The 23,690-nt window shown below is 41.7% G+C and overlaps 1 protein-coding gene across 1 annotated transcript in view; it reads left to right on the forward strand.

Annotated features, from left to right (window-relative positions):
* arhgap5 (Rho GTPase activating protein 5) overlaps window positions 1–23,690 on the forward strand; it is a 46,518-nt gene that overhangs the window by 5,976 nt on the left and 16,852 nt on the right. The window contains exons 2-3 of the mRNA XM_034859173.1: window positions 3,275–7,227; window positions 9,390–9,543. Of these exons, the coding sequence (XP_034715064.1) occupies window positions 3,400–7,227; window positions 9,390–9,543 (3,982 nt within the window). The 5' untranslated portion in view covers window positions 3,275–3,399. The remainder of the gene's footprint in view (window positions 1–3,274; window positions 7,228–9,389; window positions 9,544–23,690) is intronic.

Consider the following 23,690-nt stretch of genomic DNA (forward strand, 5'->3'; position numbering starts at 1 on the left):
GTGTAGTATCGTAGGCAGTAGCTGCCGCTGACACAGTGGTGTCATAGTGTTGATGGGTAGTCAGTGAAGCTACAGTAGTCTGTGTTTTATGTAAGCTGCAAATACAAAATAAATCCCCTGATTAACGCAACATAATCACAACGTCTCCCTGCCATTTCCCCCTGGAGAATGCTGCTACCAGCCAGGATAAAGCTAATATAGTTAGCCTAAAGAACCATGCAGAAAGCTGCTACCAGCCAGGCTAAATCTAATATAGTTAGCCTAAAGAAACAAGCAGAAAGCAGCTGCTACCAGCCAGGATAAAGCTAACATAGTTAGCCTAAAGAACCAAGCAGACAGCTGCTACCAGCCAGGCTAAAGCTAACATAGTTAGCCTAAAGAACCAAGCAGAAAGCTTCTTTCGCCAGGCTAAAGCTAATATAGTTAGCCTAAAGAAACAAGCAGAAAGCTTCTACCAGCCAGGCTAGGGCTAATATAGTTAGCCTAAAGAACCGTGCAGATACCTAGTACCAGCCATGCTAGGGCTAATATAGTTAGCCTTAAGAAACTAACGTTACAGTTTGGAGCCGTGACGCTGGAAACGTAACACTAATCTACTACAGAAGTCTGTGTCTGATCTAACGTCATTTCCACTGATTTAATTGTTCTTCTGCTAACTAGCTGGCCACGCTAGTCGACCACAACCTGAAATTTAGCAGAAGCAGCATGCCGTCATTGTCCACACTTTAGCCTGGATTGGTAGTATATGAACACAATGGTATCATGCTAGTCAACCAGCGTATTTCTACCTGATGTCCCTCTCCAAAATCACTGATGATTTATTTTCAAACAGAGCTATTTATATCATTTTTTTAAAATGACTTTCCCTTTTCATATATATATATATATTGCAGGGAAAGAAATGTCAACATGTAAGATTCTTCCAGTATTGTGCAGTCCTAACTGACATCATTCCTCTCTTTATACACGTTAACATTTATACGTGAGTCTTAACTACCTCTCGACCCTGTGTGTTGACAGGGGAGTGAATGTGGTCTTTGATATTGGCCGACAAAAATGCAAAACAGATGTTTGGATTTGGGTGTCTAATCTGCTGAAACGTTGTGGTTTGGATGGGAGTCAGCGGGAGGAATGTAGGGCTCTTATAATCGGTTTGGGTTTCCATCAACAAGAAATTAATAGATTTCAGTTGTTGTCTTAAGTCTATTGCCAGCCGAGTAATTATTCCAAATGTTAGTTGCATTGTCACCAGCGACTTTGTTTATAATAAAATACTTTTTGTTTTTTCTGGATTGCATTGTTTTCGTGATCGTTAGAAATCAAAATCACCATCTAATTTTTGATTAATTGCACAGCCCTAGTACCCATTATCTACGAAGGTTAATGGCAGGAGTGAGGCAGCGGTATTAACCACTGAGCCATCGTGAGCATCATATATACAATTAGTTTTTTTTTTTGGCTGTTGGTTGGACTGAAGAAGAACTTTGTAGGCTAATTTGGGCATTTTCTCCATTTTAAAATCAACACTTAGTCATCAGTAAGTAATGGAAATACCTTGCTTGCGGGCATTACTTCCACCTCTCAAGTGTTTGTGCACATGTGTAGTGTTTCACCTGTTCATAAACTCAGGTACACTTCTCCCCGGCTGCTTGCTACAGTCAGGTGGGGCACGTGTAGCAGCACATCAGCTATTGTAGGGGTTTGTGGTTAGATTTGTAAACCTGATAGACCTGCTGGTCTGTTTGCTCTCCGCATCATAAAATGTTCTGGGTGTGTTTGAGGGACAAGGAGCTCCTGATTGGAGAAACCCTAACTATAGATGAACTGACTAAACAGTTAAGGCTGCATTTCCTCAGGTAGATTGCCCTAGTTTCCCCTTAGGTTGTGCACAACTGTGTACTCTCACAAATAGGAGAATTAGTAGTGTGTGGTCACTTTGAAATATGAGATAAATGGATTCAATGGGTAACATCCTTTTAAACCTTCTCGTTTTGGACTTCTGAGTACGCTTCCATACATGTTGCTCTAAATCTGCTAAACTCATCGAAGTCTATTTCCTTGCACAAACCCCCCCCCCCCACATGTGACATCACCACCTTGGCCTCCATAAACAGTCAGGGGAAAACCTCATTGCCGCATCTCAGTGGACCAAATTCCTTGTCTGGTGCAGTTTCTCAAGCTCAGCATGCTGTCGTGCTGCTGCTAGCGGTTCCAGCTCATGCAGGCAAATTCACTGGCTGATTGCCATCGTACTGTAAAACACAACAATTCTCTCTGCAGTTATCTGGTCCCAGTATCTAAGTTAGGTCGCGGCAGGGTTCAGGCTCATTTGACTGTGGCAATCTTAGATGCTAATGACTGGGAACAGGTTTTTTTTCACCTTGTTGTTAATGTTGACTAGAAAATGTGCAAACAGCAAAACTAACGTCACCCCACATCTAATTTCACACTGCCAATTAGGATTAACAATCATGACCAGAATGTCAGGCAAAGCATACTCCGAGGAATGACGGGCAAAGTAATCAGGATTATACGTTTAGCCCTAATCAGAGATTGTGCCGATAGTGATAACAAATCTGTGAACTGATTTATTTTCTCTGTTTCATTCTCACAGCGAAGCAAATCATTTCTAGGTCAGTGGCTGTCAAAGGGTTGGAGTCGCATTCCATTTTTATCCTGCCTCGGCAAAAATTGGTTGAAAGCACTTCTTTTTCTCTGCAAAGGGAAAAGTGACATTGCTAAGCACGCCCGTCTCTCTCTTTCTCTGTACTGTCACGCTCTGGCTTTTTGTTGTCTCAAAAGTCAATTTTGACATTGCAATTTTTTTGAGCAAATTGTTACCCTGGTTTATAAAAAAAATGCAGCGGGCTTTTTTTGTCACATTTTCTGTTACAAAACTATTATGGTAGTGTTTTAAGACCAGCTCATTTTGTTAGTAACACATGAAAGGCGGATCAAAACCTTTTTATTAAGCTTTTACCATTTTTTGAGGGATTATTTTGTCTTGCACAAGTGTGAGAATGTGTACCTTTGTCTAATTTACTGATACCTTTGTTTAATGGCAGAATAACATAACATTATTTTTGTTGTTTAAAATCACTACACCGTGCATACATGGACATGTATGTCCCAGAGGGATAAGCTGAGAAACAACAAGCTAATTATATTATTTGTGATAAGGAGACTGAAGTACCCTGAGGAAAGAATCTGTGCCAATGTGTTTTTGTTGGTTTTGCCTTTATCTTTTCCTAAATGTAAATTCTGTGTCTTGCAGGCAGGTGATAAAAGGAGAAGCCGGCTGTTCTATCCCAGCTTAAAGAAGACCCAGGATAGAAACTGAAAGAGAGAGAGATTGAGTTGGAAGGGGATTCTCCACTACCAAGGGGGAAAGCAGGATGAATGTGCCTCTGTACGTCTAACACGCAGAACTGGAATGATATCTTGACCTGTTTTACTGGAAGTGACCAAGTTAGCGATGAGCGGGGGGATATAATGGCCAAGAACAAGGATGCGCGCCCCCCATCATTCGCCGTCAGTGTGGTTGGCCTCTCGGGAACGGAGAAAGAGAAGGGAAATTGTGGCGTTGGCAAGTCCTGCCTATGCAACCGCTATATTCGTCCTAATGCGGACAACTACTACTCGGAGCACACCTCGGTGCTGAGCACAATAGACTTTGGGGGACGTGTGGTCAACAATGACCACTTCCTGTACTGGGGGGAGGTGTCCCATAGAGGGGACGATGGGTTGGACTGTAAAATACAAGTCATTGAACAAACAGAGTTCATTGATGACCAGACGTTTCTTCCGCATCGGAGTACGAACCTGCAGCCCTACACCAAACGGGCAGCGTCGACCAAGCTCCAGTCGGCAGAGAAGCTTATGTACATCTGCACGGACCAGCTGGGCTTGGAGCAGGACTTTGACCAGAAACAGATGCCCGACGGGAAGCTGAACATCGACGGCTTTGTGCTCTGCATTGACGTCAGCAAGGGTTGCAACAGGAAGTTTGACGACCAGATGAAGTTTGTCAACAGCCTCTACTCCCAAATCATCAAGTCAAAGAAGCCTATTGTCGTCGCGGCCACGAAATGTGATGAGTTGGTGGACCAGCACCTGAGGGACCTGCAGGCCTTTGTCGCCAGCAAGAAGAACCTGCTGCTAATAGAGACATCGGCACGCGCCAATGTCAACGCAGAGCTCTGCTTCAACGCCCTCATCCAGCAGCTGGATAAAACGAGGGGAAAGCCAAAAACTGTGCCATACCTGGAGGCCTATAAAATCCAACGGCAGCTCGTTGCCTCAGTCACAGATAGATTTGAGAAATTAATCGTGCACACGTTGAGAGATTACCACACCACGTGGAAAATGGTGATGAATAATCTAAAGGGCCAACCTGACTATGAAGAGTTCATCACCTTGGAGGGCTCCAGGAAAGCACGCAACATGTTCACAAAGCACATTGCACAACTGAAACAGGAGCACATCAAGAGGAGGCGGGACGAGTACCTGACAACGCTGCCGAAAACCCTTAACAATCTCCTCAATAACCTGGAGGAGGTTGAAAACCTCTCGTGGCCCGAGGCTCAGAGTGTGATCCGGAACCGGGCTGATTTCCAGTACTGGTTTGTGGTTCTCGAACACACGCCGTGGCATGAGACGGACCACATCGACATCAGCGACCGCAGGATACCCTTTGATATCCTCGACACGCCCGATGGCGAGAGAATATACCATAATCACGTCCAGCATTTGCTGTCTGAGAAGAGAAGGGTGGAGATGAAAGACAGGTTTAAGAAGACGCTGGAGAGGGTTCACTTTATCAGTGCCGGGCAGCCTTGGGAGGAGGTCATGTGCTTTGTCATGGAGGACGAGGCCTACAAGTACATCACAGAATCAGATAGGAGGGATGTTTACTGTAGACATCAGCAGGAAATAGTTGAAAGGGCCAAAGAGGATTTTCAGGAAATGCTTTTTGAGCATGCTGAGCTATTCTATGACTTGGATCTGAACGCCACCCCCAGCTGCGACAAGATGAGCGAGATTCACTGTGTGCTGAACGAGGAGCCCAGATACAGAGCGCTGCAGAAACTCGCCCCAGATAGGGAGTCGTTGCTCCTCAAACACATTGGGTTTGTTTACCATCCCACCAAGGAGACATGCCTGAGTGGGCAGAACTGCGTGGATCTGAAAGTGGAGCAGGTTCTAGGAAACAGGCTGGTGCAGCTCGACCACGGACGCTCTAATCTCTACTATAACAGTGCCAACATCGATAAGATCAACCTCTGCCTCCTGGGAAGGGAGGGGCTCTCACAGGAACTAGCCAATGAAATCAGAGCTCAGTCTACAGATGATGAGTACACCCTGGATGGGAAAATTTACGAACTGGAGCTGCTCCCAGTGGACGTCAATTCCACGCTGCTCTTTAGCCATTCGTGGGTTGCCACGTTCAAGCCGCACGGCTGCTTTTGTGTATTCAACTCCATAGAGTCCCTCAACTGTATTGGAGATTGCATAGGCAGGATCAGAGCGGAGATAGCACAGAGTCGGAGAGATAGGTTTGCTCGACCACTGCCTTTCATTTTGATCCTGGCTAACCAGAGAGACAATGTTTGCAAAAACATACCTATCCTGAGGCACCAGGGCCAACAGCTGGCCAACAAGTTGCAGTGTACCTTTGTCGACATCCCCTCCGGGGCTTTTCCACGTAAATTCACAGAGTTCCAAATTAAACAGGGTCTCCGAGCAGTGCTGGAAGGGCTGAAGCATAACTTTGACGTCTTGGCCCCGCTGCCCTCTATCAAAGACATGTCCGAGACGGACCTTAGGATAGTCATGTGCGCCATGTGCTGGGATCCTTTCAGCGTGGACCTCATCCTCTCGCCGTTCCTTGACTCGCATTGCTGTAGCGCGGGGCAGCCAGGCCAGAGCAACACCCTCATCCTGGACAAGATCATCGGGGACAGCAGGAGGAGGATCCAGGTCACCGTCTTGTCCTACCACACTGCCATCGGTGTCCGCAAAGACGAAATGGTGCACGGCTACATTTTGGTCTATTCGGCAAAACGCAAGGCGTCTATGGCGACCCTGCGGGCGTTCTTGGCTGAAGTCCAAGATGTGATCCCCGTCCAGATGGTGGCGATTACAGACAGCCAGGCGGATTTCTTTGAGAATGATTCCATCAAAGAGTTGATGACGGAGGGAGAGCACATTGCCACAGAGATTACTGCCAAGTTCACGGCACTCTACTCCCTGTCCCAGTATCATCGGCAGACGGAGGTTTTTACGCCCTTTTTCAACGAAGTGCTGGAGAAAAAGCAGCACATTGAGAGTTCCTTCCTGTTCGACAGCTCGTCACGGGAGTGCACCACCGGTGCCAGCGAAGACGTCTTCCCCACATCACCCCACAGCCATTCCCCGGCCTACAATACCTATTACCCAGAATCTGACGATGATAACGAGGCTCCGCCGCCTTACAGTCCAATAGGTGATGACGTTCAGCTTCTCCCCACGCCCAGTGAGCGGGCCAAGTACCGCATCGACCTAGAAGGCAACGAGTACCCAGTCCACAGCACGCCAATTGGAGAACATGAACGTAACCACAAAGTGCCTCCACCTGTCCGGCCCAAACCAGTGCTCCCCAAGCCTAATGTTAAAAAGCTGGATCCCAACCTGCTCAAAACCATCGAGGCTGGCATGCGAAGCAACCGTAGGATCCCGCGTGGCCCAGTCTTGCACGGCGAGGACGTGGAGGCGTCCGACAACTATGCAGACCCCGTGGACACCTTGCTAAGGTCTAGGGGCTTCCACAACGACGACATATACGCCGTGCCCGACGACGCACACAGCCGTCTAGTCAAAATAAGGAACTCCTTTGGCGGGTTGCACGGCCTACACGGAGGTGGGGAGGAAGAGAACGGGTTTGACAGGCGGTCGCAGGCTGGACGGCAGCCGTCCAAATACAAACATCGCTCCAAAATCCTGTTCAGCAAGACAAAGGCCTACCAAAGACGATTCCACTCTGACAGTGACGGGGAGGAGTCGGGCCCCGCCACGCAGAAAAAGAAAAAGGGACGAGCCCACCGGGGCAGCGAGGAGGACCCGCTACTCTCCCCCGCCGACCCCTGGAAGGGTGGAATAGATAACCCCGCCATCACCTCCGACCCTGAGCAGGAGGACAAGAAGATGAAGAAGAAGAAGACGCCCAAGACGCCAAAGGAACCAAAGAAGGTGAGCGTTGTCTGTCCTGAATCTGATATTTGCAGAGTTTTAATGTTAGGTCAATTAGAACCAATGCTTTTACCAAACAGTGTAGTTCAAAAGTCATTTTTATAGAGCAACATCAGATGAAAAGAAGCAAGACCAATTACATTATAACCTTCAAGAGACTGAGCCAAAGCTTTTTTTTGTGTTTTTTGCGAAGGAGCTTCAGTGCACTGAGTACGAGAGAGAATGAAAGAGTGTGAATGGGAGCAGAAGAGATTGTGTATACTAGTGTGTGAGCAGAACTGCGTGGGTGTGAGATATGAGCAGATTTCAGTTTTTAATAGGCCCGGACCTCATGGCGAGAATGAACTAATGTGATATTTGATTGATCTGCCCCACTGCTGAAATAGTTTATGAGCTTCCTCACCTCAACAGTCCCCCGACAACCACTAAAAGGCTTGATAAAAGACGCACTGTTGCAGACAGTAGGGCTCTGTTTGTGTAATCTCAGGGCAGAGGCTGCGTTTGTGATAAGATGCCTGCTTATCCTTTACAACAGCTCTCTTAAGGCTTGTCTGAGACTCCTGAGCACACACAGAGCATTTAATAAAGCCACTGTCATCTCAGACAAGTACTGTATGCATACATGTGTGGCAATTAAGCCCTAGCCCTTTTGTGCAGAAAAACAAAAATCAAAAGAAATGTTAGTACTAATCAAACAGTGGTTTAAAAAAAAAAAAAATGCAGTCAAAAGCACACATTAGCATACAGTGCATGTACACCCACCCACATGTACTAATATAACAACTCCTGGCAAATTACTTAATAAGGTACATTTGCACTGGAGATTCATGGACTAACTCCATTTTTAAAGTCAATTGTCAAAATGGATCCCCGCTATTATAATATATATCCAGCGTTGTTAAAACCAAATTCAAAAAAATCGTATGCAACTACATCTGATTCTGATTTAAACATGTTTGCAGCCACTTAAAAAAATATCTTTCACTATAACAAATCTGGCTGTTGGCAGCACTGCTGTATAGCAATCACAGTGTTAAGCAAAATAATCACAGCTTGAGCGATTTGCTAGTTTCCCCTCAGCCCAAAGTACAAACACACAATTGGACTCTGACAAACACACACACACACACACACACACACACACACGCATATATACGCGTGCGTGCGAGCGTGCACGCCGGCGCGAATCAGATAATGGTGGGCAAATCAGTATGAAAACAGCCGCCAGCGCTACATGAACATCATGAATGCAGGGCATTGTTGAAACATTCAAACTGTCTCTGGTTATCAGAGAGGAGAGGGAACGGACAACCACTAGCCACAAAATGGAAGGTGTTTAGTCGCCGTTGCGGCCAATTAGAGAGAAGCACGAGCGGCTGTAGGCATGACAACACTTTGAAGAGCAGAGGAGTGTGGGAAATCAAAGCCACCTCGTTACGCGTCCCAGCTTAGGTCTCGAATAACCGTTTTGTCTGTTGTTGTCCTCTGTCCTTATCGTCTTCCTCCACATGAACCTCCCATCTTCCTCCCGCTCCCTTCATCCCACCAACTTGTCTGATCTATTCCCCGATCACCCTCCTCCTCCTCTTTATCTCTATCTTCTGCATCTCATCTCCCTCTCCATTTCTGATCCCTTTTTCCTCAATTTCCTTTTCTTTTATCCCTTTCCTCTCTTTTTTTCCATCTTGTCTTGCGCTTCCTTTCTTCTCTAAAACTTCCTTTCCTTGACTCCCTTTTTCTTGCTCTTCATCCCTTACTATCTGCTCTTGTTTCTCCTCCATCATCGCGCTTCTTTCTCCTAATCTGCCCCTCAAACCTTCCTTTAAAATTGGCAATTTCCTGTTCATTTTTACTTCCCCTTTCCTTCTCTCCTGTTTTCTATCGCTCTCTATTTCCTCATTTACTTCCTTCTTCCCTTCTCCTTCTCACGCCTTTCCATCCCCCCTTTCTCCACTCTTCCTCCCTTCTTTGGCTCTTGTCTTGTCTCTCCCTTCATTCCTTTCCTTCCTTCCTTACCTTCCTTTATTACTTATCTTACCAATCCTATCTTACCCTCCATCCTCCCTGCTCGTTCCCTCTTTTACTCTCCCCTCCCTTTGCCTTGCTTCTTATCATCTCATCTCAATACCTCTTCTTATTCTCTCATCCCCCCCTCTTTATAGCCGAAATCCTCCAAGCCCCCCAAGCCTCTGTACCCTCCCACCCGGAGAAACTGGGAGAGCAACTACTTTGGCGTTCCCCTGCAGAACCTGGTGACCCCGGACCGACCCATCCCCCTCTTCATCGAGAAATGTGTCGACTACATTGAGCACACAGGTGAGTCATGCGTTTTCACCCATTTCTCTCTCGCCCTTTGTCGTATCCCTCTCTTTTGTTCTGTTGTTTCTCTTCCTTTTATCTGTATCCATCTGTCTCCATCTGTCTTCTGCCTGTGCGTTCAGGTGCGTTCAGGTGCAACCGGGCTCTCTCTGTTGTTTTGTAACGCTCGCAAGGCACCGCTCTCAAACCGCTGGTTTGTTCTTACATGCAAAAAAATTCTTTGTGGTCATTTGCTATAAAATTCCCTCTCATGTCTCTCCAAATGGGTAATTGAACGAGAGAGGGCGGGATAAGGGAAGCACGGGAATCTAAATTCTAAGAAGATTCACATCTCGGCTCTGATATCAACAACCGAGCATGTTTTGTCGGGGCCGGCTGCCTGTCAATGCAAGTCAATTTCAATTCAATGAGCTTCATTGGCACGCCATTTGATGTGTTGCCAAAGCACTGCTGGAATGACTACAAAATAAGAAAGTAAAGCAGTACCGAGATAAAAAAAACTGAATTTAGGGATGGCGGTAGAGAGATTTACACAAGTACGTGCCATCCTTTAATCAACACAAGAAAGAAGAATAGACAAATGGATTAATGTAAGAACATGCAAGACAAAGTTTAGGAGTGCCTGAAGTATCTTTGGGTTGTTAGATGTTTGTTATTGATTGATTCATTAATTTAAACCTTTATTTAACCAGGAGAAAAAAAGTCCTTAAGATTAAAAATCTCTTTAACAAGAGTGTCCTGGCACACATACCAGCCAAAAACAATAAATAAAATGAACTCTTAGTCTCTTAACAAAAATGCCCTGGAATGAAAACTAAACACAATCAAAAACAATAAATAAATTGGATTTTTATTCCCGGCCGCAATAGTTTTCCATTTAAAATTATCAAGCTCATTTTTATTTATAATGCGATTAATTGATTGATTGACCGGCCTACTGTGACTCTCTCCCATGAGTCAGCATAAGGTCAAGGGTTGCAGGTTCAAATCCCCAGTTCAAGTTCAAGAATGTTGGAAAACTCTCAACTAAACTTTTAAAACTGAAAAAAAAAACTTCCAATGCAATTCATCCAATGCGTTATGTTCCAATGGATTGTGAAAGCGTTCAATGAGCTAACTGCAGAATTCACCGGTTGGATCAGAAGATCAGACTTCTCCTGGGCGAATGAGTAAGACACGCGGCCTGTTTGGACATGTGTTGCTCCAACTGTTGAGGCAATGCATGCTGGGTATGTGTTGGCTTCCTGCCCAGCTGTAAGAGAAACCTTCACCAAAAGTTTGAGAGATTCCTCTGTGAAGTCCTGGATTGGTCTGGTAGTTATTTATACACTCTCTGTCTGTTTATGTTCTTTATGGACGACTGCAGAGGGATTCAAACCCCCAACCCAGCCAGTGATGAACTCCACCCTCCACACATTTAGCCTCTTAAAAAGCTTTCCCATCAGCCCATTACTCCTCCCCCCCCCACCACCACTGACATTCATTTTTTAAACATATTTAATAATCTACGAGTTTGTTGCATAATGTATTTCCACATGGTCCAGTGGTCTTTTCCATGCTCAGGGCCTTTTGGAATAAGCTCTAAGAAGCTCAAGTTTCTCTCGCTGAAAGTAACTCTTACTCTATTCAAATGCTAAGACATAGTGTTTCCTGCAGAGTCATAGCTGCTGTGTGTCGGGGGGGGGGGGGTCCAAACCACATGCCATCTTGGACAATGTCTTGCACCCACTCCATGGATTGCTTCTAAATCACAGGAGCACTTCCAGTGAATGCACCGCAGAGCGCCACAGGAAGTCATTCCTGCATGTGGCCATCAAACTTTACAACTCCTCCCTCTAAGTGTCTGACACACACGCACGCACGCACACACACACACACACACACACACACACACACAGACACTTAGAGAGTTTGATACTGGACAATATAATCTCTTTTATCTGTTTTGTCTAATAACACCAGGCCTGAAACGTGTGCAATACTCAACTGCTACAATTAATATTATTATTATTACTTTTCACCATTGCAATTCCTTAATTATGTGAATTATGTAAATATTGTATAATAACATTCCTTTAACTGTTCCTTTAAATGTGAATACCGCACATATCCGCACTCCTTATATTTCTTCATTTATATTTTTTACTATTTGTGCAACTGCAACACAGAGTTTCCCTTCGGGGATCAATAAAGTATTTCGGATTCCGATTCAATTCTGGATCAGTCGTGTTATTAGTGAAAGTTAGAGAACGGCTCTTTACGTATTCAGGTGTTTTGTAATCGTACCCACTGTGACTGAATGAATGAAGGAACCTCTCACCTGGGCCATGAAAAATCCTTTTAACACACGTCTTATCACTTCTCTCCCCTTTCTCTCCATCTTCCTCCATATGTAAATAAATATATATACATATAGCAAAAGTATAGCCCCAGTATGTACGTTAAAAGAAGGTATTTCCTGTGTTCCCACCAGTTTTCACAGTGTTCCCTTTTTAAAGGAAGCATTTGTGTCTGAGCTCTTTTCGTTTTGGGGGCTGAAAATGCCCTCCGAATATGTTTTGATATTCAGCTGGATCTACATGAGCCCGTCCGTGGCTGCCAACCAAATTTAGGATTAATCCCAGGCAGCGTTGTGTGTGTGCGTATGTGTGTGTTTGCCCGTGTGTGTGTGTGTGTGTGTGTGTTTGTGCATACGCCTGCCAGCTGACAGTAGTGTATTGGAGATTTCATGGCTAGTGCTGCGACACCCTCTAAATCCAGACAGCTTTTCTCCTCCCCTTCACTTTCAGGAATATCATTTCTCACCAGATGAAGCGAGAACACATGTTTTTTTTAAGCATGCTGTTGCATAAGGTCCTTCATATACAGACAAATTAAGAGCTTTTACAACTTGATGAGACCTTTCCGATTGTCCTCCGTCAGGGAGTCTGGGTGGGAGTATGTGCAGCCTTGGTAGGGGTCTCATCTGGCTGTATGACATATTTCAGTTCCTAGCTCAGAGGGTGGGGTCGCCCTGTGGATGCCGACAGTTGTTAAGGGATTGTGGGTGTTGGCGTGATGGCTCAGTGTTTAGAAAGACCCTCCTTCTGGGGTTACACTGTTTAAACTAGGGCTGCACAATGTATAGGTTTTATTTCTTAATCGTGTGCTTTTGCATTATCACTTTAATTACATATTCAGTTTAATTTTAACGTCACTTACTACACTGCAATGTTGTTTTCTTGTACTATGGCAACTGCACTTTACTTTACTTCAGTCTACCTTCTGCACACTGTCTACTGGTTGCCTGTTTTTCTTGTGCGTTTACTTGTTTGTTTTGCTTTTATTGTAGAGAATGCTGCTGTAACAAGGGAATTTCCCCGCTGTGGGATGAATAAAGTATCATCTAATCTAATCTAATTTCAACAGGCGCAATAAACACAAGTCACAAAGGCTGCGGCAAATCACAAAAAACACTGAAAAAAACACTGTAATTCTGTATTTTCTGTTGTCAGTGGGGCCTTATGTGTCAGTTCAGTGTTTGATTTGTTCAATCAAAGAACATTTGGAAATGATTTCCTTTAGTTTGTTATGTTAAATTCAACAAGCAATTTTTCACATTTTAGCAGAATACTGAAAGCGGTACAAATGCTGAAATGAGTAAGAATAATAATAATAATAATAATCTTTGTAGAGCACTTTTCAAAAAAAATTTACAAAGTGCTTTAACAAATGTAAAAACAATAAGAGACAATAATACAAAAAGACAAAAGAATGAAAACATTGAAAGGTTAAAATACAGCTTAATATAAAATTTGTAAAATACATTAAAATAAAAGGGAAAAAGTCAAGTCAAATAAAATCGGGAAAGGCTCTCCTATAAAAGTATGTTATAAGAAGCGACTTAAAAGAGTTCACTGACTCAGCTGACCTGAGTACACTTTGATATGTTTATTTATCACAATTAATACGGTTATTGAGATATTCATATAAATCCCTCATATCATAGAGCTTTTTGTCTGCAGAGATCCACCCACCCTGCTAAATTCTCCTAAAATAAGACACGGCAGCTCTGCCGACCTCCGACCTGCTGCTCCTTCTGACCTCTGAGCGGGGGGGGGGGAACACCATTAAAACATCAATATTATGTTGTGTTATTGCTGTTTCTCCATCTGACACCAGACACTTGTCACTTTAATTGGAGGGAAAGGTCAGAATGTTAAAGGCCGCCTCCCCTTTATGGTGGACGCATTTTGTAGTGTTTATTTTTTTTTTTTTTTTGATAAATACTTCCGTTAAAGGATGTGTTTTGTGTTTTCACCTATAGTTGGTCCGATTACCATTTTTAGCTTCCTGATTCTGATACGTAAACTTACGTACCGGTCCTACTGATCTGATACCAGTGTTTTTATATATTTTCTTATGTTTTAACAGCTGTATGCTGTACTGTATTTATGTACTGTAATTTTTATTTTTTTTATGTTTTGTTGCCTTTTAAGGACTCCCTCGAAAACGAGACGTCACTTCTCAAGGGACTATTCCTAATAAAAGAATTTCTATACTGCTATCCTGTATGGATGGATATGATTTCTATCTTTATCGGAACTATGATCCCCAGAGTCAAATAATAAGTTGAAATAACGTGTGTTTGGCATTCCCAAACCCAACCGGATTCACTTTACCGTCATAGAAATCAGCGAATATTAAAATGTTAAGAAGCTCGAGACACTAAATGTTTTGCATATTTTTGCTGAAACAATAACTGAAGCTGTTATTTAAATCATTCCCGATTCATCATTTGTTGATAGACTATCAGATTAATTAGCAAATTGTTTTGCGTCCACAGAAAACAAATCTTGAACAATTGCATCCACAAGCTTAGTATATTCAGTGTTGTTGTTGTTGTTGTTGTTTTTTCTAGTTGGAGCAGTAATCTGCGGGAGGCCAGACCGCCGGTTGGTTTGGTTTCACCGCGTGTAATCTGCTGCCTGCCCAGAGGCACAGAGGCACAGAGGCAGAGAGGTGATGATGGCTTAATTGTGGTGTCTGTGGTTTCAGACCAGAAAGCGGGAGACGAAACACTGTGACGAGGCAGAGCAAGACTGTGTGTGTGTGTGTGTGTGTGCGTGTGTGTGTGTGTGTGTGTGTGTGTGTGTGTGTGTGTGAGACCTTCATTTTCTGGGTTTGTGTAAGTGATAAGACTCTGTGCCATGTGGTTTGTACGTCAGCTCCTTCCAACCTGCAAGATTGAATGCAGAACTTATTTTTCTAAGGAATTACAAAGAAACCAAACATTATCCACATATTTTCCAGGAGGGGCTAATTAAATGTAGGTCTGTGTTGAGAGTGTTGCTTTAAATGTGCAGCATCAAAGAAGTGTTCCAAGAAACTCTGAGCGAAAACTACGCCATGAAATGAGGACGATGTTCGTTCTGAGCCCGCTGCCTCTCTGTTGTTTCCTGTAAGGAGAGATCAGCTTGTGTGCGTCCCAGCCTCCACTTTCTAATTATAACCCAACTTACAGGCTTCCCGAGGGCCTTGCAAACCCTTGAAGGTTTAAGGATTTTGGAACAAAATTAACCGAAGTCTTCAAGGATTCTGATAACAAAGAATACGTGGCCTTGAAAACGCTGTTTTTAAATCAAAACTCAGCACCATGATTGGCCAACATCATGCTTTGTTTAAGTGAGACGGGGCTGTTTTAACTGAGCTAGACATCTATAGTCTGTTGTTATCTTGCCTCAGAGAATGCCAAATGCTAATTTACACTTTTATTTAAAAAGAAAAGGGGAAAGAAACAATATGCTGATCTGTCCGCCAAGGAGATTCCAACGTGATATATATAAGAATTTCCTTTTGTTACAGCTCTAGCCACAAGTCCTAGTATCTGATTGATTTAGTTCAGTTGACAAGGTCAGCTTTTTAGATCTTATTTTATCCTTTAACCATCCATATCTAGTTACATTCCTCATAATCTAATCATAGATTTGTTGTTAGATATCGAGGACACAGGAATGTACGCACTACTGCCAACAATACAGGATTGCGAAATATCCTTCTCTGTAAGTTAATTAAAGCAAATAACTGAAAGGGAAGGAACTCAGGAAAGGCTACTAAAGTATAATAAGAAGCATACGGTAATGGTAGAAAAGGTTAATAGTCTTTATTCTTGGCATGATCATTTTTTTTATTGTCACCCAGCTGCAAATATGTGGTGTAAAAGGATGTTTACTGTATATCATCTTTTTAACCCTTGTATGATATTCAGGTCAAATTGACCCATTTCAGGTTTTTAAAAGAAGAAAAATAGAACAAGTTACATTTTTTTTTCTACCTGAAAAACAACGGCCTTACCTTATTTTCTGTGATAAACATATATTCCTGACTCAATTCTGAACATTATTCTGGATATGACACTTTTTCCATAGAGGATTTTTAATATGAATTATAACCTTATGACAAAAAACGTCCATGTTTAATAGTGTGCTAGTAGAGACTGATGCATTCCCTAAACTTAGATTATCTCAGCTGTTTGAAATTGAGATAAAGACAATATTTGTTAATAGATTATGAAGTATAATTGTATTTCAGAATTGTTTTTAAAACCTCAAATAAGTCACGGGTCAGCTTAACCTGAGGGACACGAGAAGGTCCCGAAGGTGAAGACAACACGAGGGTTCAAGTGATGTCCCCCGACCAATCGCCTGTACAATTGGTACCAGCCATGCACAGCACCATTACATTCTTTTGTTTGTTTGAGTACACCAACTGGAGCCAAACACAATGGAGGATTTTCTGAAGTGTTGATAAAACACTGCTCCACTGGAACCGCTGGTTAACCCGACTTCCCCACACTCTGTTGAGAAGTTGCATAATGTCTTTGCTTTGGATACAAGTTCTCTCTGCTGCCAAGTTTGTCTCCACTCAACCAGAAAGTACACAGTTGTGAAAGATACACCCTCGTATAGGCAGGATTTTCCCTGCTGATATAAGGGTTAGGTGCAGCACCCGAGCCGTTTCGGGCTGCACCTAAAACTAGAGCCAGACCGATGTATAGTATTTTATTTTATTAGGCATTTCTCGATATATTGGTATTGGCATTTTTTTATTTAAATATTAATTCATCAGAATCCTTTATAATGACCAATGATTCTGAAAAATGAATATTTATGCATAGTCTGTCCACCAGAGGACGCTCTACAACGTCCCTGTTAGTGATGGTGTTGCATAGTCTGTCCACCAGAGGACGCTCTACAACGTCCCTGTTAGTGATGGTGTTGCATAGTCTGTCCACCGGAGGACGCTCTACAACGTCCCTGTTAGTGATGGTGTTACATAGTCTGTCCACCGGAGGACGCTCTACAACGTCCCTGTTAGTGATGGTGTTGCATAGTCTGTCCACCGGAGGACGCTCTACAACGTCCCTGTTAAAACGGATAACAATTAACTTTGTTAATGTGTTTTTGTTTAAAGGACTTTAAGTTAATATCTTAAGTTTGTATTTTTATACATTTATTCATCAAAACTTTAATTTATTTTGATGTTCTGTTGAGACAAAAACTATTATCATATTATTTTACTGAGAACTCCTAACTACAAATAACTAATAACGAACGTGTTTCTGGATTATTTTTAAAGAAATATATATGAGATTTGAGCATCAAACTAAAAGACTTCTCAGATCTATAGACATTATTAGGTTAAAGAAGTCATTTTTTTTTGTCTTTACGCTTTTTAAGAGTTATTTCTCTGTTATCTGCTCTAGCTTTGCCAACGTTTAAGACACAGATAAGTTGATGATAATGGTCCAAAACGACATGAAATTCCATACTTTTTAATTGGAAAAACATGCAATTTTCTTCAGGGATGACCCTTAAACCCCAGTCAAAGGGGAAAGGGCTGCATACAGGGATGAGGTCAAGGGTGAAACGCCATAAGTGATAGACATATCGATGAAAGTGTGAGGGACCAAACAGAAATAACACCTGGGTCAGCTTAGGTTACACATACTTTCTCAGGGAATGGGTGTCCACGTATATGACTTCATCTATGAGAGTCAAAATGATTTTATGTGAAGAAGAATTTGTCCGTCGGTCTCTCAAGGGATAACCAAGCGTCTGCCTTGGTTATCTCTCTCTTTGTGTGTGGCCTGTACAGCGCACTGATAGGTCCTGACCTTACATTCCTGCAGAAAGCAGCGGTCAGTGGATCAGGCTTTTAGAGGACCAAACTGCACAATGTCCAGCACAACTATACTCTTTATTTTCCACAGTAAGCTCTAAGATCCAATATGGAGGCGGCAAAGGGGTCAGAGCTGCAGAGCGCTGATAATACTCCCTAGAGAGATGTGCAGGGGAAAAGAAATGAAAGCCAAAGAAGAAGGTAAAACATCTTTTATTTTATTTTTTTAAAGAGAGATGAGGATGAATAGTTAGTGTAGAGGAGGTGACACAAGGTACTTGCCAAAAGTTTCCTCCCCACGCACGCCGCAACCTTTCTCCGTATGAGGAGAAAGTCTCATACGGAGTATCTCTCAGATATTCAGACAGCAGGTTATTTTTCTCTAAATGGCTGCTTCATTGCGTTGGGAGGTCTCCTCCTCCGGCAGAGGCTTAGGTGACGGAGCGGCTCGGTGGTTACAAGTCACAAAAACAAAAAGGTCACAGCGTCCAACTGTCCTCGAGGGACACACAGGGACGTCCTAAGATAAGAAAAACCTTAATTTGTCCCACAGTGGGAAAATTGAGACCTGTTCCGTCAAGTGAGTTGAACTACTGTCTTCAATCATGGATGGATGGATGGGGGGATGGATGGGTGGGTGGATGGATTTATGGATGGATTTATGGATGGATGGACTTTACTAATCCCAAACTGGGAATTTACTGTGTAACAGCATCAAATTACAAGAACATACGCACGTGCAGAAAATTCAAGAATTATACCAGAAATAATACATTTGACATAAAAGATAAAATACTATCTTATAAAATACTATAATATTAACTCCTGCTCCACCTAAGTGTAGAATAGAAAATATACAGCCGACATACATAGTAAATGTAAAAAAATAAAATAAAATGTGTATGTATTAAACTTGTGCCGTCTGTTAAACGCATTTTTAACGGCGTCATTTGTTTACCGCGAGATTAACGTTCTTTTTGGCCTACTGTGTAGTTTTTGTTGCTGCAACAACTAGCAACGTTAGGAAAAACTACAACACCACACCGGCTATAGCTAGACCAGGAAACAAAACAACAGACACGCCGTTAGGGCCGCTTCGAGCCGGCCAAAGAGTAGTCACGTTACATTTTGAGTGGATGGCGAGCGTGAGGCGCCAAAATGGACACCGATGAGATTCTGGATGGAAAGTTTACTTTTTTTAAAAGATGCTAAACGATCCATTAACGAGACCCAAGTGGTCTGTGTGTCTGGTCGTTGGGAACTGACCGATCATCCCAGCACGTCCAGTGTGAAATACCGCCCCCCCCCCCCCCCCCCCCCCCCCCCCCCCCCCCCCCCCCCCCCCCCCCCCCCCCCCAGTCTGAAATACCACTCAATGGCCACACACACAGCTGATGCAAACCCCCCCCCCCCCCTTCATCCAAGTATTTTTTCACCCTTTTATTGATGGACAATGTTACATTGTGTGAGATTATTTGCTCCAAGTGAGACTGGAAATTGAACACTACAGTAGACGTGTGTGTGTGTGTGTGTGTGTGTGTGTGTGTGTGCGTGCGCGCCTCTGTTGTTTTCAATAAAAAAAAACTTTGGACAAAGCGAGCCGATCCACTTTTCCAAGTTGATAACCGCATTAAATAAGAGAAAATAATGGGACAACAACAAATCAAGGGACATTTAGAATGGATAAAAATGTGTGATTCATTGTGAATAATTGCGAGTTAACTATGACATTCATGTGATTAATCGCCATTAAATATGTTTTATCGTTTGACAGCACCATGTTAAATATACAGTAAATACTGTGCAGGTAGCGTAATACTTCTAAAGCGTAATGTGTGAGGTCATGAGCAGCTGTGAGTTATTGGACAGTTTTGGGGTATGTGGCCAGAAGGATTTCCCTTAGCTCGATATGTTAAAGGAGCGTTTTGCTTTATCATGGGAAAAATGTTGGCAGAAAACTAACTTTTTCACCATTAAAATGACAAATTATAGATAGTTTCATCATTTAATTTGGGCCATTCAAATGCATGTAATCAGGAGTAAATAATTAACTTTGAGTTCTCACTGATGCAGGATGCTGATGCAGATTCTTCACATTTTAAATGCCAGTCGTGTAGCGGCGCAGTAGCAGTGAAACGTTACACACATCACTGCACAAGCTAGCTTTTTAAAAAGCACACTTCTTTTTTTTTTTAAGCAAATAAAACAACATCTGTGCGTCTCATCAGCTGGATAATAGTTATTCTGGTGCTTCATTTGTCGTGGTGGTAAAATGCTTCATAAAATAGGTGATGTTTTCTTTCAAAAATGCTCTTTTGTTCACCTAAAACTGCTGACATCTTGGTATTTTAAAAATGGCTAAAGCACACAGGCCTCAGGCTTCAGTCTGCACCAGTTCAGGCTGCATGTATTTGAAGATATTATTAGTGAATCCCTGCTAAAATGGAACATTTCCAGTGAATAACATATCCAAAAATGTAAACTAACTATCTAGCCCTCAGTGGAAACCCCATCAGCCCCTCTGAGACGTCCTTTTTGGCTCCAAAACGATTAATCGTTGTAAAATCGTGATCTCGATTCACCCTGTTCAAAGCTTGATTTTCGTTCGATTTTTTTCATTTTGATTCTTTTTTTTTTTTTACTTTGATTCTCTTAATTTATTTTGTCATTTAAAAAAAAAAAATTGGTTATTTTTTCTAAAATGACTTTTGATTCCCTTAATTTTTGTTTAAATTTTGTTTGAATGACTTTGATTCTTCTAAATGTTTTAGATTTTTTTTTCTAAAATGACTTTTGATTCCCTTAATTTTTTTAAATTCTTTAAAAAAAATTTTTAATGACTTTGATTCTCTTACTTTTTTTGTAATTTTTTCTAAAATGACTTTTGATCACCTACATTTTTTTTCAATTCTTAAAAAAATTGTTTTTAATGACTTTGATTCTCTAATTTTTTTTAATTGGTTTTTAATGACTTTGATTTTCTTAATTTGTTTTAAATTTTTTCTAAAAGGACTTTTGATTCCCTACATTTTTTTTTCAATTCTTTAAAAAATTGTTTTTAATGACTTTGATTCTCTTAATTTATTTTTTATTTTTTCTAAAATGACTTTTGATTCCCTAATTTTTTTTCAATCCTTTAAAAAATTGTTTTCATTGACTTTGATTGTCGTCATCTTTTCTTCTTTTTTTTAAATTACTTTTGATTTTCTCAATTCTTTTTTTTGTGCATATTTTTTAAATTTGTTTTTAATGAATTTGATTCTCTTAATTTATTTTTTTAAATGACTTTTGATTCCCTTAATTTATTTTTTCAATTCTTAAAAATTTATTTTTAATGACTTTGATTCATTTTTAAAAAAATTTTTTATCAATGACTTTCGATTCTCTTGATTTTTTTGTAATTTGTTTTTAATGACTTTTGATTCTCTTAATTTTACGAGCCGACTGTAAACAAAGGCTACCTCTTTCTTCTGTGAGTTTGTAACACAGAGTGTATAAAATAGGTGTGAAACTACTCCAAGCTCTGCAATGCTCCCCCTTCTCTTCACTGAAGCCGCTATGTTTACAGGCTAGTGGTGAGGCACAATGTGCAATCGGTGCTAAAAGAACTCTGTTTGGTACCGAGTACCGCCAATTTGTTTTGTGTTGTCATGGTTCATGTGTGCAATAAACTTTACACTTTGTGAGGTGAAAAAAATCATGGCAGCGAATCGTGATATCAATTCTAAGCTAAAAAATCTTTATTTTTCCCCAAATCGTGTAGGCCTATAGTCCACTTTTGCTCACATAAAAGCTCTCAGAACGTGGGTCTGGCGTCCTGAGAGTGAAACCGGGTCTCGGAGAAGAACCGTCGTCTTTCAGTTGACGAGTAGACGGCTGCATCTGCGTGAGAGAGGCCATGCAGCTTCCTGCTGCCGAGCTCGATTAGAGAAGTTTTATTAAATGTTTCCTCGTCCCCGGGGACATGAAATGGTATTTGGCACTGGAGAGAGAGAGGGAGAGAGGGGGGGAGATATATGATTAAATGGTTTCTTGATGTTGATGCATTTGGAAGTCCCATTGGTTGTTATCTTCCCCAGCACTTAGTATAATGTGCGGAGGGATAGATGGAGAGGAGACGGCTTCTCAGAAGAACTTCCATCGTCTGTTTGACTGAATAAAACAAGTCGGGAACTTTGCTTTTGAGAAGTTTCTGGAATTCGTCAATTTAGTTTTTTAAATTTCCCCTGCTTTGCATTTCTTTATCAAAACCCCCCCTGATAACGCCGTTAAACGTGTTAATCATTGTTAATCACAACGGGACATTACAAGTGTTGTTTTGGATTTAGAGTTGCTTGAGGCATTTAATAAAAATAAAAAATAAAATACAGAGATGGATTTCAAACTGGTTCTATGAATTTTTCATCTGTTATTCAATATGGAGATTTAAAACCACATTTTATTTAATTATTTTTTTTTTTTTTTGAACATTTCTTTTAGTTTCCAAGGGACACATACAGCATAAAGGAAGACAGCTACGGAGTAAAGAATGAATCCTTTAGCCCACCCGTAACTCCTTAAAAAAAACAACTAGACAACGCAAAATACATAAACAAAACCAGAAGGGTTGCACAGTTGAGGCAGTTGATCTCAGACCATGCTAGACCATAGAGGCCCCACCAAAGGGTCCATGCTCAATACTCCCCAGTATAGTCCAAGAAGGGGTCCTAAAGTTTGAAAAGGCAAGTCTCTGTGAGGTCCTCTGGCATGAAGATTTCACTTTATGAGTTTTTTTTTAACATTTACATTTTAACGTTGTTTCCGCTCCTGTAGAACCTAGAAGGGTGTATGAAATAAATCTTGTATTAAGAAAAACATGTTTTATCCGCAACATTATGGAGATAAACTACAGTACCCACAATCCTGAGTTTAACAGCAACGTTCCCTGATCTGTCCAACTCGCTATTACCATGGAAACGTTTACCATGCCGGCGAAACCGCGACTGTCAATTAAGTCTACGAATTTAGTTTTTTTTTTTTTCTGGAGAATCAAATGTTTTGTGCTCCCTTTTCATCTTGTAGCTGGTTCCCTCGGTTCCACACTTAAAACTCTTTAACCCTCATCTTGTCCTCATGTTGTCCTATATCAATGTTCTTTTTAATTTCCCAAAATAACATGATTGATTCCACCCAACGCTCTTTGCTAAGTACAAATCTCTACTTTCATTAATTTTGGGGCGTCTTATTCAGTTTTATAGCATTGTAAAACAAATGGAAGTGTTTTTGAAATAGTATTGAGTAAAAGTTGACATATTCCAGTCTGTGATTATCATCAACATCCATTCCTTTAATTTTAGTCTCAATAATTCCTAATTTCTGCTTTTCTAACTCAAACATTAGGTATAATTTCCTATAAATGAGGATAATTGACCATAAATTCCAAAAATAACTGTAAAACTAAAGTTAATAAGTTAGTGTTACGCAGTGTTGAGAAATTTGACAGACATTGAAAAAAAGCGTTAAAAGTGTTGGGAAAAAAAGGGACAAAAACGTAAGGAAAAAGTTAAAAACATCGATAAAATCGATAAACGTCAGTGAAACAATTGAGCGGTATAAATAAACACTTAAACACGCGCCGTTGAAGAAGTGGGCGGGGCCGTTTGAGCTCTAAACGCATCACTATCAGTCCAAATATCTAATTGCACGTGCCATTGTGGGGTTTTACTGGGTCATAATGGATCCAGGTCTTGCCGATGCCCTGCTGGTCTGGCTCTGAGAAGGCAGGCAGGGGAGCCCCAGCGGGACTGCTTTTTAACATTCCCTCTGAGCTCTGCTGGAGAACTAATTCGCCAGCCATGTCAACCGGGCTTCATACAAAGCTGATTATTGGCTATTTTTAGCCTGCTTTGAAGTCAGATCACCACTCCTGACTTTGTAGCGGAATAGAGGGATTTTCACCGGAGTGGAAATAGATTTTCCTTAAAAATAATTCATAGCTTTTTCAG

The sequence above is a fragment of the Etheostoma cragini genome, chromosome 20, assembly GCF_013103735.1.
Source record: "Etheostoma cragini isolate CJK2018 chromosome 20, CSU_Ecrag_1.0, whole genome shotgun sequence".
NCBI classification, from domain to species: Eukaryota; Metazoa; Chordata; class Actinopteri; order Perciformes; family Percidae; genus Etheostoma; species Etheostoma cragini.